The sequence below is a fragment of the Stegostoma tigrinum genome, chromosome 3 (genome assembly GCF_030684315.1).
Source record: "Stegostoma tigrinum isolate sSteTig4 chromosome 3, sSteTig4.hap1, whole genome shotgun sequence".
Lineage (NCBI taxonomy): Eukaryota > Metazoa > Chordata > Chondrichthyes > Orectolobiformes > Stegostomatidae > Stegostoma > Stegostoma tigrinum.
The window spans coordinates 72,108,657-72,122,541 of record NC_081356.1 but is presented as its reverse complement, the minus strand read 5'-3'; the positions used below and the strand labels follow the sequence as shown (position 1 = coordinate 72,122,541).

Here is a 13,885-nt window from a genome sequence, read left to right as displayed (position 1 = left end):
ATTTTGGAGGGACCTGACATTTCTTTGCCCTTTTTTTTAAAACCTGCTGACAGACCAAAAGGTCAGTCATTTAACACCTGTCACATCAGACAGAAGACTGACTCTTGTGGTGTTTCATGCAAGACTAGAATTGACATCTCAAATGCAGAACTGAAATCTTGAAAGCTAACATTCAAATTTTAAATATACCTTCTCAATTTTGTCTCTTTTTTAAAAAAAAAACCTGTTCATAAGTTTTTAATGAGTTTTCTGGTCAGGTAACACTGTTAATTTCTTGTCTTTTTAAAAATTCAGGTATCTACAGCGGACAATAAAGCATCCAACCCTATTGCAAGATCCAGATTTGCGGCAGTTTTTAGAAAGTAGTGAGGTATGCTTTTCCAGAACGTTTGATTAAAATCCAAGTAACATTTATCCTTAATATTTTGCTCTTTTGGGAGTCTCTTTTATGTGGTAGGTAAATGCAAATAAGTGGTTTGTACTGTCCTACAGAGCACAAAATTCCTAGGTATGTCTTGTAACTAGTGTGAAGTGGTGGTTTCCTGTGAAAGGAAGGAATAGATAACGTTATGGAGGAGACAAGAAATCTCGAATTTTTCAAACACCTTTGGAAACTTTTGTCTGCTATACTTGAGCAGCCTTTGACCAGTTGTCTTCAGGGTACCAAGTGATTACTGGAACAGTGCTGATAACAACATGTGAATTCAATTCTGAATTAATAGCTAGTGAGCTGGGAGCTGTTTGAACAAACCGTACAAAAATATCTACAAAATGCAAACTGGATGCAGCTCCATGCAATTTAGGGTATGGCATGATATGCAAAATGATCACCAATAGACCTAAGATACCTCCATGTGACATGAACAGTGAATGTAAAAGGCTCGGAATCTCTTTACTGAGCCAAGAATGACTGACTAAGCCTGGCATAGCATTTTAAGTGTTTTTCTGATCACTTGCTTTCCCCTTCTTTTGTTTGTTTGGTTTTGAAATGATTTTCAGTGTGGTAATTTAAATAACCAAGAATTCCAGAAATGTTTCGTGTTATATTTGCTACAGTTTTAAAGAGGTTCAGTTGATCTTGTAGATTTTTTCACTGATCTGATCAAGTGAGTTATCAAACTTCACCCTTCCAGTGTTTTCATTGTGATAACTTTAAGAATTTGGATTTAGCAAATTACAAAATGCTTTTAAACAGTATTGGCCTTGGTCATACCTGCATTGATTAGACACATGGAAGAGCGAGCACAAGGGTCACAGTTGCCCTACCTGCATGTTGTGATAGCCTTATCAACTGCATATTTAGTAGACTCAATCTTCAAGTCAAAGATCTACAGTAATGGAGGTAGATGTTCTGTCTTTGATCAAAATAAACATGCAAAATTTTATAAATTTGCCTATGGGATTGCTCGCTGGGTCAGTATTTAATGTCCACTCATAGTTGGTCTTGGGCTGGTGGTGGTGAGCGCTCACTCTCTACCACTAGGTTGCCCCATAATCCCCTTTAAGAGGAAATTCCAGGAATTTGATCCAGTGACAACTCAAGAGATTTAAATCTGGGTGGTGAGTGGCTTGGAGGGGAACCAACAGGTGATGATCCAATATATCGATTTGCATCAGCACCCGATACCCAGGTTTGATTCCACCCTCAGGCGGCTGTAGAGTTTGCATATTGTGTCCCTGTGTTTTGTTTGGATTTCCTCTGGGTGCTCTGGTTTACTCCTCCATAATCCAGATATTTACAGGTTAGTTGACTGTTAAATTGTCCATAGTGTCCAGGCTAAATGAATTGGCTGTGGGAAATGCAGGGTTGAAGGGATAGGGTAGGCCATTGTCTGGGCATAATGCTGTTCACTTAGTTGGTGTGGACTTGTTGGGCCGAATGGCCTGCTTCTACACTGTAGTAATCTGACTTGTTCTCCTAGATGGTAGGGATTATGGGTTTGAAAGGTGCTGTCTAAGGATCTCCAGCAATCTTTTGTGTAGTGCATTCTGGAGGTGGTTGGGTGTCTCGTTGATCCGTTGGTCACTCTGTAGGAACATTATACTGATATACCAAATCCACAACCAGTCAAGGGGGCTGCTTGTCCTGAATGGTGTCACATTTTGAGTGTTTGGAGCAGCATTGCCCTCAGTGGGGAGTATTCCATCACTTCTGATTTTGTGCCTTTTTGTAGGTGAGAGGCTTTTGGGAGTCAATGTGTTTATTCTCTGAAGCATTTCTAGCTGCTGTCACCTTGTTTATGGTTTCTGGCTGATAACTCTCAGGATATATTTATTGGGGTATTCACTGGTGTTAACATAATTACATAGTTGTGGGGCACAAATGTTACTTGCCGCTAATGAGTTTTAGTTGCCCATCACCACTTTACATCTGGCTGTGGCAGGACAGCAGAGCTTGGATCTGATCTGTTGTGGAGTAGCTTCTGTCACTTGTCCTATTTGATAGCTTGGTTGATGCTGTACCATACCATCTAGGTATGCCAGGTACTGCTGGCATTCCCTTCTGCACTCTGCATTTTAAGCCAAGGTTGAGTGTGGGATATGCCATTTCTTGAGGTTTCCATATTGTGTGGAGTATAGTTCTGCCGAAGGTCCACAGCAGTTCACATTTTTAGATGTTGCTAGATCTGTTTTAAACTCTGAATTAGCATTAGTGTCACTTGATACCTCCAAGGTATTTGTATTTTTTTATAAAAGGCAGAACTTAAAAGACTGTACACAGTGGTCAGTCTTGCTGTTACTGTCATGGACAGATGCATCTGTGGCAGGTGGATTGGGGATAAGGTCAAGTATGGTGGTTTAGTTTTCTATCTTGTTGGTTCGCTTGCCTCCTGCCAAATACCCAGCCTAGCAGCAGTGTCCTTCCTTTTTTCCTAAAAGGACTTGACCAGCATGATCCAGAGTGCTGCTCTTGGCAGACATCAAAATCTACTGCCCAGGTACATTGTTTACCCTTGCCACCCTCTGCTTTCCCCAAGTCTGCAACATGACTGCAGACACCAGTCCACTGTGTTGAAGACACTCGGGGCAAATCAGCTATTGGCATGCCACAGTGCTGCCACCTTTTTGGGTCTGCCCTGCTGGTGGGGAAGAGACCAGACAAGACCAGAATGGTGATGGTGTTGTCCTGGTGTATTAGTATGATTTGAGCAACAGCCTGACATCGTACTTAGTTGTAGACTAGTTGACTCTCTGTTTTGGAACTAGCCCCTATAAGGAAGGCTGTGCCTGACATTGGACAGGACACCTGGTACCAGAAACAGTTTCATCTGTTTTGAGACTCTGGTGACTTGGATACAACTGGCTTTGGGCTTTCTTTTTAAAGAAAGTTGAGTCAACCTCTGGGTCAGGACTCATGGGCCAGTCCAAGTTAGAATAGCAGATGTCCTTTCAGTGAACAGTTTCTCTGATTTTTAAATCAGTTGTGATTTACAGTTCACTTCTCAGATTCTGAACTACAAATGTTTGTTCATTGAATTTGAATTCAAAATCAGTCAACTGGGATTGTGGGATTTGAACCCAGGTCCCTGGGACATTAGACTAGACTATTAATAAAGAAACTGTGATAAAATCACTAGGCTGTTATTACCCTCTCCTTCCAAGCATATGTTAACACTGATAACATCAAAAATTTAGGTGAGTCTTGGAGGCCATTGCTCCATGTGTCTCCAGTGAGCCTTGTGAATTGGCATTGAGGTTTTGAGTAAATGATATGCTTCATAGACATTAGACTTACTGCTAGATTACATTATGACCAATGTGGCAGTTTCAGTACACTTTACAATTTGTCAGCTTTCCAGATTTTAATGTACTTTTGGAAATCTGAGAGCATGAGGCAATACAAACCTGTGATGCTTGATTATCAAATCAAAAAGATGCCTCAATTTTCTTGACCAACAGACAATGCAGAAGCTCAGTTTGCATGGTACAACCAATCCTTTAAATGTTCAGATTCCAACATCACCTGGATGAAATAATTACTGGGTAACTCAAATTGTCAATAAGATTTATCTAATTTACCTTTTCTGCAAAAATGTCTAGATATCGGTTTTTAAGGGATTGGGGAGACAAGAGGACTGTGTAGAAGACTTGACTATACATATCTAATATCTTCTATCATCCCATTTTGAAGTGAAGAGCTAGAATTCTCACTTTAGTTTTGCATGTCTGTTCTATTTTTTGAGATCTGTATATAGGTGAAGTCACTGTAGAAAGCTGATCAGGTACTTTGGATGACCATACACTATGGATGTTGGCATAAAAGTATGGATTCAAGAGTGTCTGTCTGACTTATTTCAGGTGAATGGTAAGCTAGATGGAAAATTGGGAGTGGCAGCGTATGGCCGATTGGCAAGTTCTCGAGACAAGGGTCAGGCATAAACTTGTGTTTAAACACCATTCCTGAAGTGTAGGTAGCCATCGCCTCAAATCAAAATGTTCCTGACTATCTTAAATTAAGTTGAGGCATTAAATGTTTTAAGGCTGATTTACCACGGAGTTTTGTGCACTTGTGTAAAAAATCTAAACCATGAGCTTAATGTAAAGTAGCTGGGCTAAAATGAGAGCCTATACAGAAGATAACTATAAGCTTTGTTTAGAATATTTCACTTTCTGTATTTGCTAGAAATGCTCACAAGCTTAGTATCTGAAAGAGAGTCAACTTAATTTTGATACAGCAGAGAATCTCTGCTACAAATCAAATGAGTCAAAATGCTTAAATCACCCTATTTAAATAGGAGCCAATTTGTTTTGGAATGAGTGACCACTTTAGAAATTTTAAAACTTCTAGAAATTTAGGAAAATTTCTTTGATCATCCAGTGCTTTTAGCCAAATTTGAGAGCACCACCTTATTTTCAACACCTTTTTTCAAACCCAGGGTGATTTAAATATTATAAAGTTGTGGATTGGACTTAATTTTTTGGATTTCTGGCTCAGACCTTTTGTGAGTCAAGTGGTAACTTGAAGGCAGTATGCACTAACCAAATCTGGATCAGTGACCAACATGAAGCACTAAATGTCTGCAAGATCTGAGGGAGAAGTATTTTCTGGTTTGGAGCACTGAGTATGAGTAGAACAGTGTTCGAAAGTAAACTCTATGAACAAGATGAGATGGAACAAATGAATATTGCTAGTCTTTGAGAGATCTAAAAGATTGCAGTGCATGGAGATCCAATGATGTTAATGTCTGTCTGTCAGGTGTTTCAGCTTGCACTTACAGTAAATTTGTGTGGAGTAGTTTTTTAAAAATAACCTGAAATGAACGAATTATCTGTCAGTGGACAACTGTGCTAGCTGGTGATATCCAAGTTTGTGCATGTTTTTAATTCTTGACCATACTTTTTCCTGGCATTCAAATTTTTTGCTTGATTTTTAAATGAGACTTTTTGATCAGATACCAACTGCTGTCTTTGCTTCATAGTTTCAGATTACGATGCCTGAGAAATTGGTCAATAAAGTTTGTATAACTGAGTGAGCTGCAGAGAGTTGAAATATATTGAAATGTATGAGAGCAGAAACTGCTGTGGCCTTTTCTTTGCACTTTAACTAGACAGAAGCAAGGCATTTAACAGGATTGCTCACCCTTATTTGTCATTCAATTCTAGCTGCCTCGTGCGGTTAACACCCAGGCCCTAAGTGGAGCAGGCATATTGAGGATGGTGAATAAGGCCGCCGATGCTGTCAACAAAATGACAATCAAGATGAATGAATCGGATGCAGTAAGAGCTGATTTTTGAACCTGATTAATGAGTTGAATTAATGAGATTTTTCAGGTCTCTTTCTAAGGGTGAAAAGACGACAAAATAAGCTATTTGCTTATTTTCTTTTGAATTCAAATTGTTGAAGGCTGTGAGCACAGTTAATTTTTCCTGAAAAGAAAAAATGTGGTTTTACTGTTGGTAATGTAATTTGCAATGATTTTGTTCTTTAAATTAACTCCATTCCTTATTTGGCAGTGGTTTGAGGAAAAGCAGCAGCAGTTTGAAAACTTGGACCAGCAGTTAAGGAAACTACACAGTAGTGTGGATCTCCTAGTCTGCCACAGGAAAGGTTTGTAAACTGTTGAAGCTCTAAAGATAATTGCTGGATTCAGTAGACTGTTGAGCAGAAGCCAACTGCAATATTTTTCTTCCTTGTCATTCAATAGCCTTCAAGTCAGGCTACAGCCTCTGTTTGAAATGCTCAATCCTGATCGTGCTTTTATTGTGTCTATTTTAGTTTGATTTTCATCTTTAATTCAGCAGTCTGGTGCTTTGGTATGTTTTAGTGAAGAAATAGGTTCCTATGACAAGTGTAATTTAAACATCTAGTGATTTGCAAGGCCCATATTAATTCATACAACCCTTCCAGAAAACATAACTATTCCAGCACCTGCTAACAACCTTAACAGTCATCCTTTCCACCAAACCTGCGGAAAGATTTCTTTAGCATGTTACAGCACAAGTGTTCATTTTGAGGCGCTCTCGGTTTTTTTGGAGGGATGGGAAGGCGCAACTCCAGTTAGTTGCAGTTCCATGCCCCTTCCCCACACGTTTATCTGTTTTAAACAGGAACTACCTAATATTGGCTTCTGACGATGACCACTCAGCTGTTTTAAAGCACTTCTTACTCTGCTCACTATCTAAACCCTGATTTTGTATTAAATGGTCATTTAGTTCTCCTATAAGCCTTCTAGCAAGAGATCAACCCCAGCTGCCTACATACACAACCATGAAACCCCATCACTGAATCCATTGTATTAAATCTCCCTCATTTGCAAACCTTCATCACATTGAAAAGTGATGCCCAACATTAAGTGCAAAATTAGAATGCCACTGGTCCTGCACCGTCTTTCAGCAGTGGTCACATTTTGAGTCTAGTGACTTTTCAGAACTTTAGGGCTCAGATGAAGAGTCACTGGACCTGATGTGAACTCTGCGCTCTTCCCCCACAGATGCTGCCAGAGTTTTGTTTTTGATCACATTGCTAGCATTCAAAGGTTATCAATTATAATGTTGGACAGTTTTACTGAGGCTGAAGTACTGATTTACAGAGGCTGAAACTTCTTGTCACTGTCTGCCTTTATCACCAATGCTTTAACAGCTTTGATTCATTAACCTGTCCTACCTCAGGATTTGTACACCACCTAAACACCCCCAGGTTTTCCTCTCCTTGCACCTATTTAATTGTGCTAGTTGTTTTCCATGAGCAAAGTTTTTTTCCATCGGTCACTTGACATGACTGCTAATTCCAACAATTACATGACTATTACTATAATCTGTAACTGCCAAGCTGTCATCTGCATTTTTAAACCATCTGTTGTAGCACCAGGCCCAAGTCATACATCCAACAGGTCACCTGAGGCAAGCCACACTGTCGACATCCCTGTTGGGGAAAAGCTGCAACCAAGTTTGTTATAATGAAGTCACAGGAATAATGTAGATGCCTCTCAAGGGACAAAAACAGTTGCTGGAAAAGCTGAGCAGGTCTGGCAGCATCTGTGAAGGAAAAAACAAAATTGGTTAACATTTCAGGTCTGGTGACATTTGCTCAGAACTGGTAGCTAGGAAAATGTTTATTTTTAAATGCACAAGATAGGTGGGGTGGGGTAGGGTAGGATAAAGGCTGGATTCCCAAAAGGAGAGAAGAGCAGTTGGATAGACAAGAGTTGATAGCGATCTGGCTAGGAGGGCGATTTTAGCTATTAGTGGGGACTGACGGCTAACAATAGTGTGTGATGGCAGTCTGTGACAAGGTCTGGTGTGTGGGTTGGGGGTTAGGATATGGGCAAGTTTTAGGTACTAAAATTGTTGAACTCTAGTTTAGTTTGAAAAAAACTAAAGAACTGAGGATGCTGTAAATTGGGAACATAAACAAGTTGCTAGAAAAGCTCAGGTCTGGCAGCATCTGAATGGGGTTGGGGGTGGTGTGCGGGGGGCTGGAGAATCAGTTCCTGTTTTGGTCTGGTGACCCTTCCTTGAACTGTTCTGAGGAAAGGTCACCGGACCAAAATGTTAACACTGACTTATTTTTCTTCACAGATGCTGCCAGACCCAGTGAGTTTTTCCAGCAGCTTCTGTTTTTGGTTCCTGGCTTACAGCATCCACTGTTCTTTGTTTGTCTGAGGCAAATAACTTGCACTGATAGTTGGTTTGGGAGTGTGGGGAAGAGGGAGAATTTCAGTTGCTTGCAAGTGATGTAAAGGCTTGAACTCCATGTGCAAAAAAGTATAGTGGGTATTGGAATTTTGAAATGTCAGCAAGTTTGGCAGGACTTGTGGAGAGAGAGAATATGCAGCGGGACATTTTGGAATTCATAGCCCCTGTAATCATGTGTCTATGCTGTTTTGTTTTTGTTTTTAAATTCCCATTGGATTTACAATTCCTTAAGTCTATTAGGCAGTAATTTGCCAAATGCCTTTTGCAGGCTTTTTCCATTCATTGCACTTTGGCCATCTTGCAGAGAGTTTTTTGACCAGGTTAAACTATCAGATAATGGGAACTGCAGATGCTGGAGAATTCCAAGATAACAAAATGTGAGGCTGGATGAACACAGCAGGCCAAGCAGCATCTCAGGAGCACAAAAGCTGACGTTTCGGGCCTAGACCCTTCATCAGAGTCTAGGCCCGAAACGTCAGCTTTTGTGCTCCTGAGATGCTGCTTGGCCTGCTGTGTTCATCCAGCCTCACATTTTGTTAAACTATCTTTTGGTTAAGTGCAATTTGTCATCAAGTCTTTGCTCAATCAGTTTTTGTCAGTCATCTATCAAACTGGTTGTTTTCTGCTGAATTATGATAGGTTTTTTAAAAAATAAACACTTCTGCCACACATGAACTTCCGTTTTTCGTTCCTTTTGGGAATGACCATGTAACACCTACAGTCTGCTAGACCTCTTTGTGCCATTCCTGTATCTAAAGAAGATTGTTGCCAGTACCTCAATTCATATCTTTTTGCTCAGGGTCCATCTCCCCTCCTTCTGCTAAAGCAAGCTATTCACTTTGTCCTGCCAGCCTTTCTGTAACCTTTCTACCTTGTGACCTTCTTTATTGTAAGGGTGTAAATGAACAATGGATGTAAAGTGCCACTTTGTACCTTAGCTGTCATTTGGCTCCAGTGATAGCGGAATTGTAGTCTGACTGCTGTCAACTATCTTTGTCTTAAGTGGTGTCTAAAAGAGACATCTTGAATTCCCTTCTGCCTTTAATCTTAAATTTTGTTTCTGGTGTGGGGATCACTGGCTAGGCATTGTACACAACTAATTGCCTTTGAACTGGTAGCTTGCAAGGTAGTTTAAGGGTGGTTTAAATGTCAGCCATGTTGCTGTAAATCCTGGAATTAAGTAGGCCAGGCCAATTAAGATAGCAGATTTCCATGACTAAGGAATGTTAGTGAGCCAGAATTGTACTCTGCAGAGTTAAAATGGCTGACTTGCAATACTTGAGGAATAGTTCAGCAATTCTACACTGTTTTAAATTTGTAACATTTAAACTTCTTTCAAGTGTTTTTAACATAAACTGACTCACCTTGTTTAGAGCTTTCGGCCAATACAGCTGCCTTTGCCAAGAGTGCAGCCATGCTGGGTAACTCTGAGGACCACACTGCTCTATCAAGAGCACTATCACAGCTAGCAGAAGTTGAAGAGAAGATAGACCAGCTTCACCAAGAACAAGCTTGTGCTGACTTCTACCTATTTGCAGAGCTTCTAAGTGATTATGTTCGCCTCATCTCCTCTGTAAAGGTAAAATTTCAGATTTGGCTAAATTCCAGCATAATTTTTGGTCAAATTTGCAGGATATTGCTAACCCAAGTTCTTTGAGAACACGTGTTAAGATGCATCAGCAGATTAAAATCTTTGCTTTTAGCTAAGAACACACTAATCTAATTAGTGACGAGTACCTAACGTACTGAAATGTGGCATCTGTTGAGGAAAGGAGCAAATGTCTTCACGTGGATGCTTTGAATTTTTTTAGTAACTCAACTAATTGTGGCTTCACAGCCTTGTTGGTTTTTGTATTGGTTATAAATGTTATTTCTTCAGGTAGTTCTCAAATGTATGAGGAATGTCTGTATCTGACCTAAAATTTGATAAATAGGCATGGAGTGGAAGAAATTTTAATTGAATATTCACTTTTTAAATATTTTTGCATGTTGGGATTGTGGAAAACTACCCTTGCACTAGTGAAATGGAGTGGAGTGCAGTAAGAGCAGAGCAGACTAGTCTAGGAAAATGTGGCTTTACTTTGCAGCGAGTAGGTATGTGACTCTAATCTCCTGATCATATTTCTTTCAGCTTTTTAAGAACCTAGTCACTACAGATTTTAATGAAGCCTTAGGCAAGTCAGGTGCCTCCTACAATATCTTTTAATTTGAGCAAAGTTAGCAAAGAGAAAATTAATTGCCAGAAACAAGATACCATTACTTATATTACACAGGACTGAAGCGGTGTGGTACTACAGTCCTAAAACTTGCTCATCTGTTAGCATAGTAAACTGCCGGACTGGAATTTCAAGGCCTATTGGTGAAACCGAACTTCATTGCTTGAGGTAATATGAGTGTTAGAAATTGGAGCAGGTGCTTGCTGTACCATTGAACAAGATCATGGCCAATCTATTCTGGTTTTCTAAAATTCTACATTCCTGTCGATCCCAAATAACCCCAATTCCCTTGCTGGGCAAATATTTAAATCTCCACCTATTTTAAAATTGTTAATGATAGTATTTTTGAAGAAAAACTTCATCTGCTGTAAAGATAACCCTTATTTTTGGTTGTGTGCTGACCCAGGAATGGAAGTGTCCTCATCACTTCTTCACTTGTACAAAATCCTGAATGGTTTTGGCACAATCCCTTCACTGTCCTAAATTTTCAGTACAAACTTATCCAGCCTTTCCAATCTGTCCCAAGCCAACTTGCTCATTCCTGAAATTAATCTGGTAAACCAGCTCTGAATGGCCTCCAATGCACTTACATATTGCTTTTACTAAGGCCAAAATTTGTGTGCACAGATCTCCTCACCATGTCTCAATGCTCTGTATAATTAAAACAACGTCTGTATTTTATGTTCAGTTCACTTTCTCCTAATGGATAGGATCAATGGAGTTGACCATGATTTTGTTGTGAACAGCTGTAATCTGTTGCAGGATTTCTAATATGTTTATGATAGTTGTGAAGCAGCTTTTTCTCCCTGCTCCCTGCACAGGTGGGAACTCTACTGAATCTCAAATTTAGATTTTCCCCAAAGCCTGGCCACCATCTAGGCAGATGTCAGTTTGTTATAGAAGACTTTTACCCCAGCTGCCTGGATGGGACCAATTCTAATCTCACGCCAGCTTCTTTGTACCAACTAGGACACAGCCTGCCTAACTGGCACCGCATCCATAAGTGGCCACACCGTCACCACCTCAGTAGCAGCAGTGTGTACTAACAACAAGATGCACTACAGATTTTCAATAAAAATCCTGAGACAGCCTCTTCCAAATCCATTAGTACTTCTCCCTAAAAGGTCAAGGGCAACAGGTACATGGGAGGAGCACCACCTGCAAGTTCCCCTCCAAACTAATCATCATCTTGATTTGGAAATGTATTACCATTCCTTTTTTGTGTAAAATCATGGAAATCCCTAAAGAACTTGTGGGTCAACATGCAACACAGACTGTAGCAGTTTAAGAAGGCACCTCACCACCCTCAGACAAATAAGGATGCACAATAATTGGTGGTCAGCCAGCCATACCCATGTCCCATAATAAAGGAAAAAGCCTCATGAGCATGGAAAATCTTTTTTAAATACTTACATGTCCTGTTTCGTCTTTCTAACTACTTGCCCCTTGGTAATATTGTGCTCCCCCCCCCCCCCCCCCCATTCACTGCAACTGTGCTCCTTTATCACTTAGTTAATTTTGTATTTGTTTCAACAGTTTGTACTTTTTGTTAAAATGCCACAGACGTGTACAGAAGACATTCATTTTGGTGCGTGTCTATAAACTAAGAATGGTCAAGTTGGTTAAATGTCTTTTTAAAAATCTCCACATTGACAATTTTTTTCATTACACACTGGAAATATCTGAATCATGGTTTTTTTGGCATTATCTCTATTGCATTCTGTGCTGGCAACATTTTGTGGATGGCATTTGCTCATGTTCTGCACACCAGAGCAGCAACTAACTCCAAATACCTTCAAATTAAACAAGTCTCCAGAAGCGCATTTCCTTCAGTATCTGATTTCTCTTCTACAGGGTGTATTTGATTACCGAATGAAATGCTGGCAAAAATGGCAAGATGCTCAAGCCACTCTGCAAAAGAAACGGGAAGCTGATGCCAAACTCCAATATGCAAATAAACCTGACAAAATACAGCAAGCTAAAGAAGAAATTAGAGAAGTGAGTATTTTCTTTACCTGAATGCTTTCTTTTAAACTTCTTAGCTATCTTGGTAACATAATGTCTGGGAAATTTCCGACTTTGTGCATTGCAAACAAATGCCTATTTTGGTTTATCTTGATGCAACCATAAATATGCAATATGTAGTTGTACTGCATAAAATTTTACACAATCATCCTCATGTCTGTGCCTGGGAAAACAGGCTATGTAGACCATTGCCTAATGTATCTTCTCTTCACTAATGGAATATAGTTGTCACTGGTTAGGCCAGTTTGTATTGCCTATCCCTTCATTGCTGTTTGGAGGTTGCGCTGCCTCCTTGAACCATTGCAAACCTTGGGCATAGGTATGTGCACTATATTATTGGGGAGTTTCAGGATTTTGACCCAGTGACAATGTTGTTCCTAGTCAGGATGATGTGCAGCTTGAAGGACAACTTGCAGTTGGTAGTTACATCTACTGTCCTTGCCTTCCTAAGTGGTAGAAGGCAAGGGTTTGGAATGTGCTGTCAGGACCCTAGCTGAGTTGCAGTTTCCTGCAGAGGGTATGCACTCCCATTATGGTGGTATCAATATTTCATACTGTGCAGAGTTTTTAATGCTGTCTTTGTCTTTGTCTGTATTTAACAAAGCTGCAATGCACTACTTGTTGAAATTCAATTGCAGTATCTAGGTTTTAGTTTCAGTGCTTTTTGATTTAATGTGCAAGTACAATTAGTAACTCAGCAATCTGTAGTCAATTGCAGTATGCTGAGTATTTGAAGCAATTATCTACTCTATCAGCTTAGCCAACCCACAAGCACTTATGTTGCACAGACTTTCTTCCTCTAAGAAATACAGCTGTTCAGTTTCAGCTTCTGACTTATGGCTGTCATTTTAAACTACTAAAAAATAGTTTCTTGACCCCATCATGCTCTTTAAATGACTTGTGTTGGAAGCATTTGTTTCTTTTTCTCTTTGCACCACTTTTTAAAAAAAAAATTTAACTTGCCATTGAAATGATCTGCTTTACACTATATATTGTGCTGGGTGTGATGGGTTTTGAAAGCCTAAAGGAGCAGGCCATTCAGCTCACTGAACCTGCTGCATCATTCCAGATGATCATTAGCTGACTTTTTATCACCGGCAACCCTGCTCGCCCAGCTGACCCCATGCCATATTTCTGCACACGTGTGCACACCACCCCCCCCACCCTGACCCCCTTATTGCCTTGCATGTATGTGTGATCCCCTGTGTTGGGATCCCTACAAACTCACCACCCTGGAGAAGTTTTGTCGTCACCAGACTGACTCATATCAGGATATGGGGTAGGCTGTGTCCTGGACAACCCTCTGCTGCACTCCACCAATGGCAAGTACATCTTGGGTAAGAAGGCCAAAACTCTGCATGTTATTCCAGACTTGTACAGCTTCCTTGCTCGTATACTGAAACCTATTTGCTAAGGAGGCCAACATAGCAAGCAGTTCAGATGACAAATGCTACAATTACATTGTGACTGAGCATGCAAGGACACTCCAGTGTCTCTTAAATCAGTGT

General features: G+C 40.2%; 1 protein-coding gene across 1 annotated transcript in view; it reads left to right on the top strand.

Moving 5' to 3' along the window:
* Window positions 1–13,885, top strand: part of snx2 (sorting nexin 2) — a 55,489-nt gene that overhangs the window by 26,357 nt on the left and 15,247 nt on the right. The window contains exons 8-12 of the mRNA XM_048526864.2: window positions 295–370; window positions 5,605–5,718; window positions 5,956–6,049; window positions 9,510–9,715; window positions 12,207–12,350. Of these exons, the coding sequence (XP_048382821.2) occupies window positions 295–370; window positions 5,605–5,718; window positions 5,956–6,049; window positions 9,510–9,715; window positions 12,207–12,350 (634 nt within the window). The remainder of the gene's footprint in view (window positions 1–294; window positions 371–5,604; window positions 5,719–5,955; window positions 6,050–9,509; window positions 9,716–12,206; window positions 12,351–13,885) is intronic.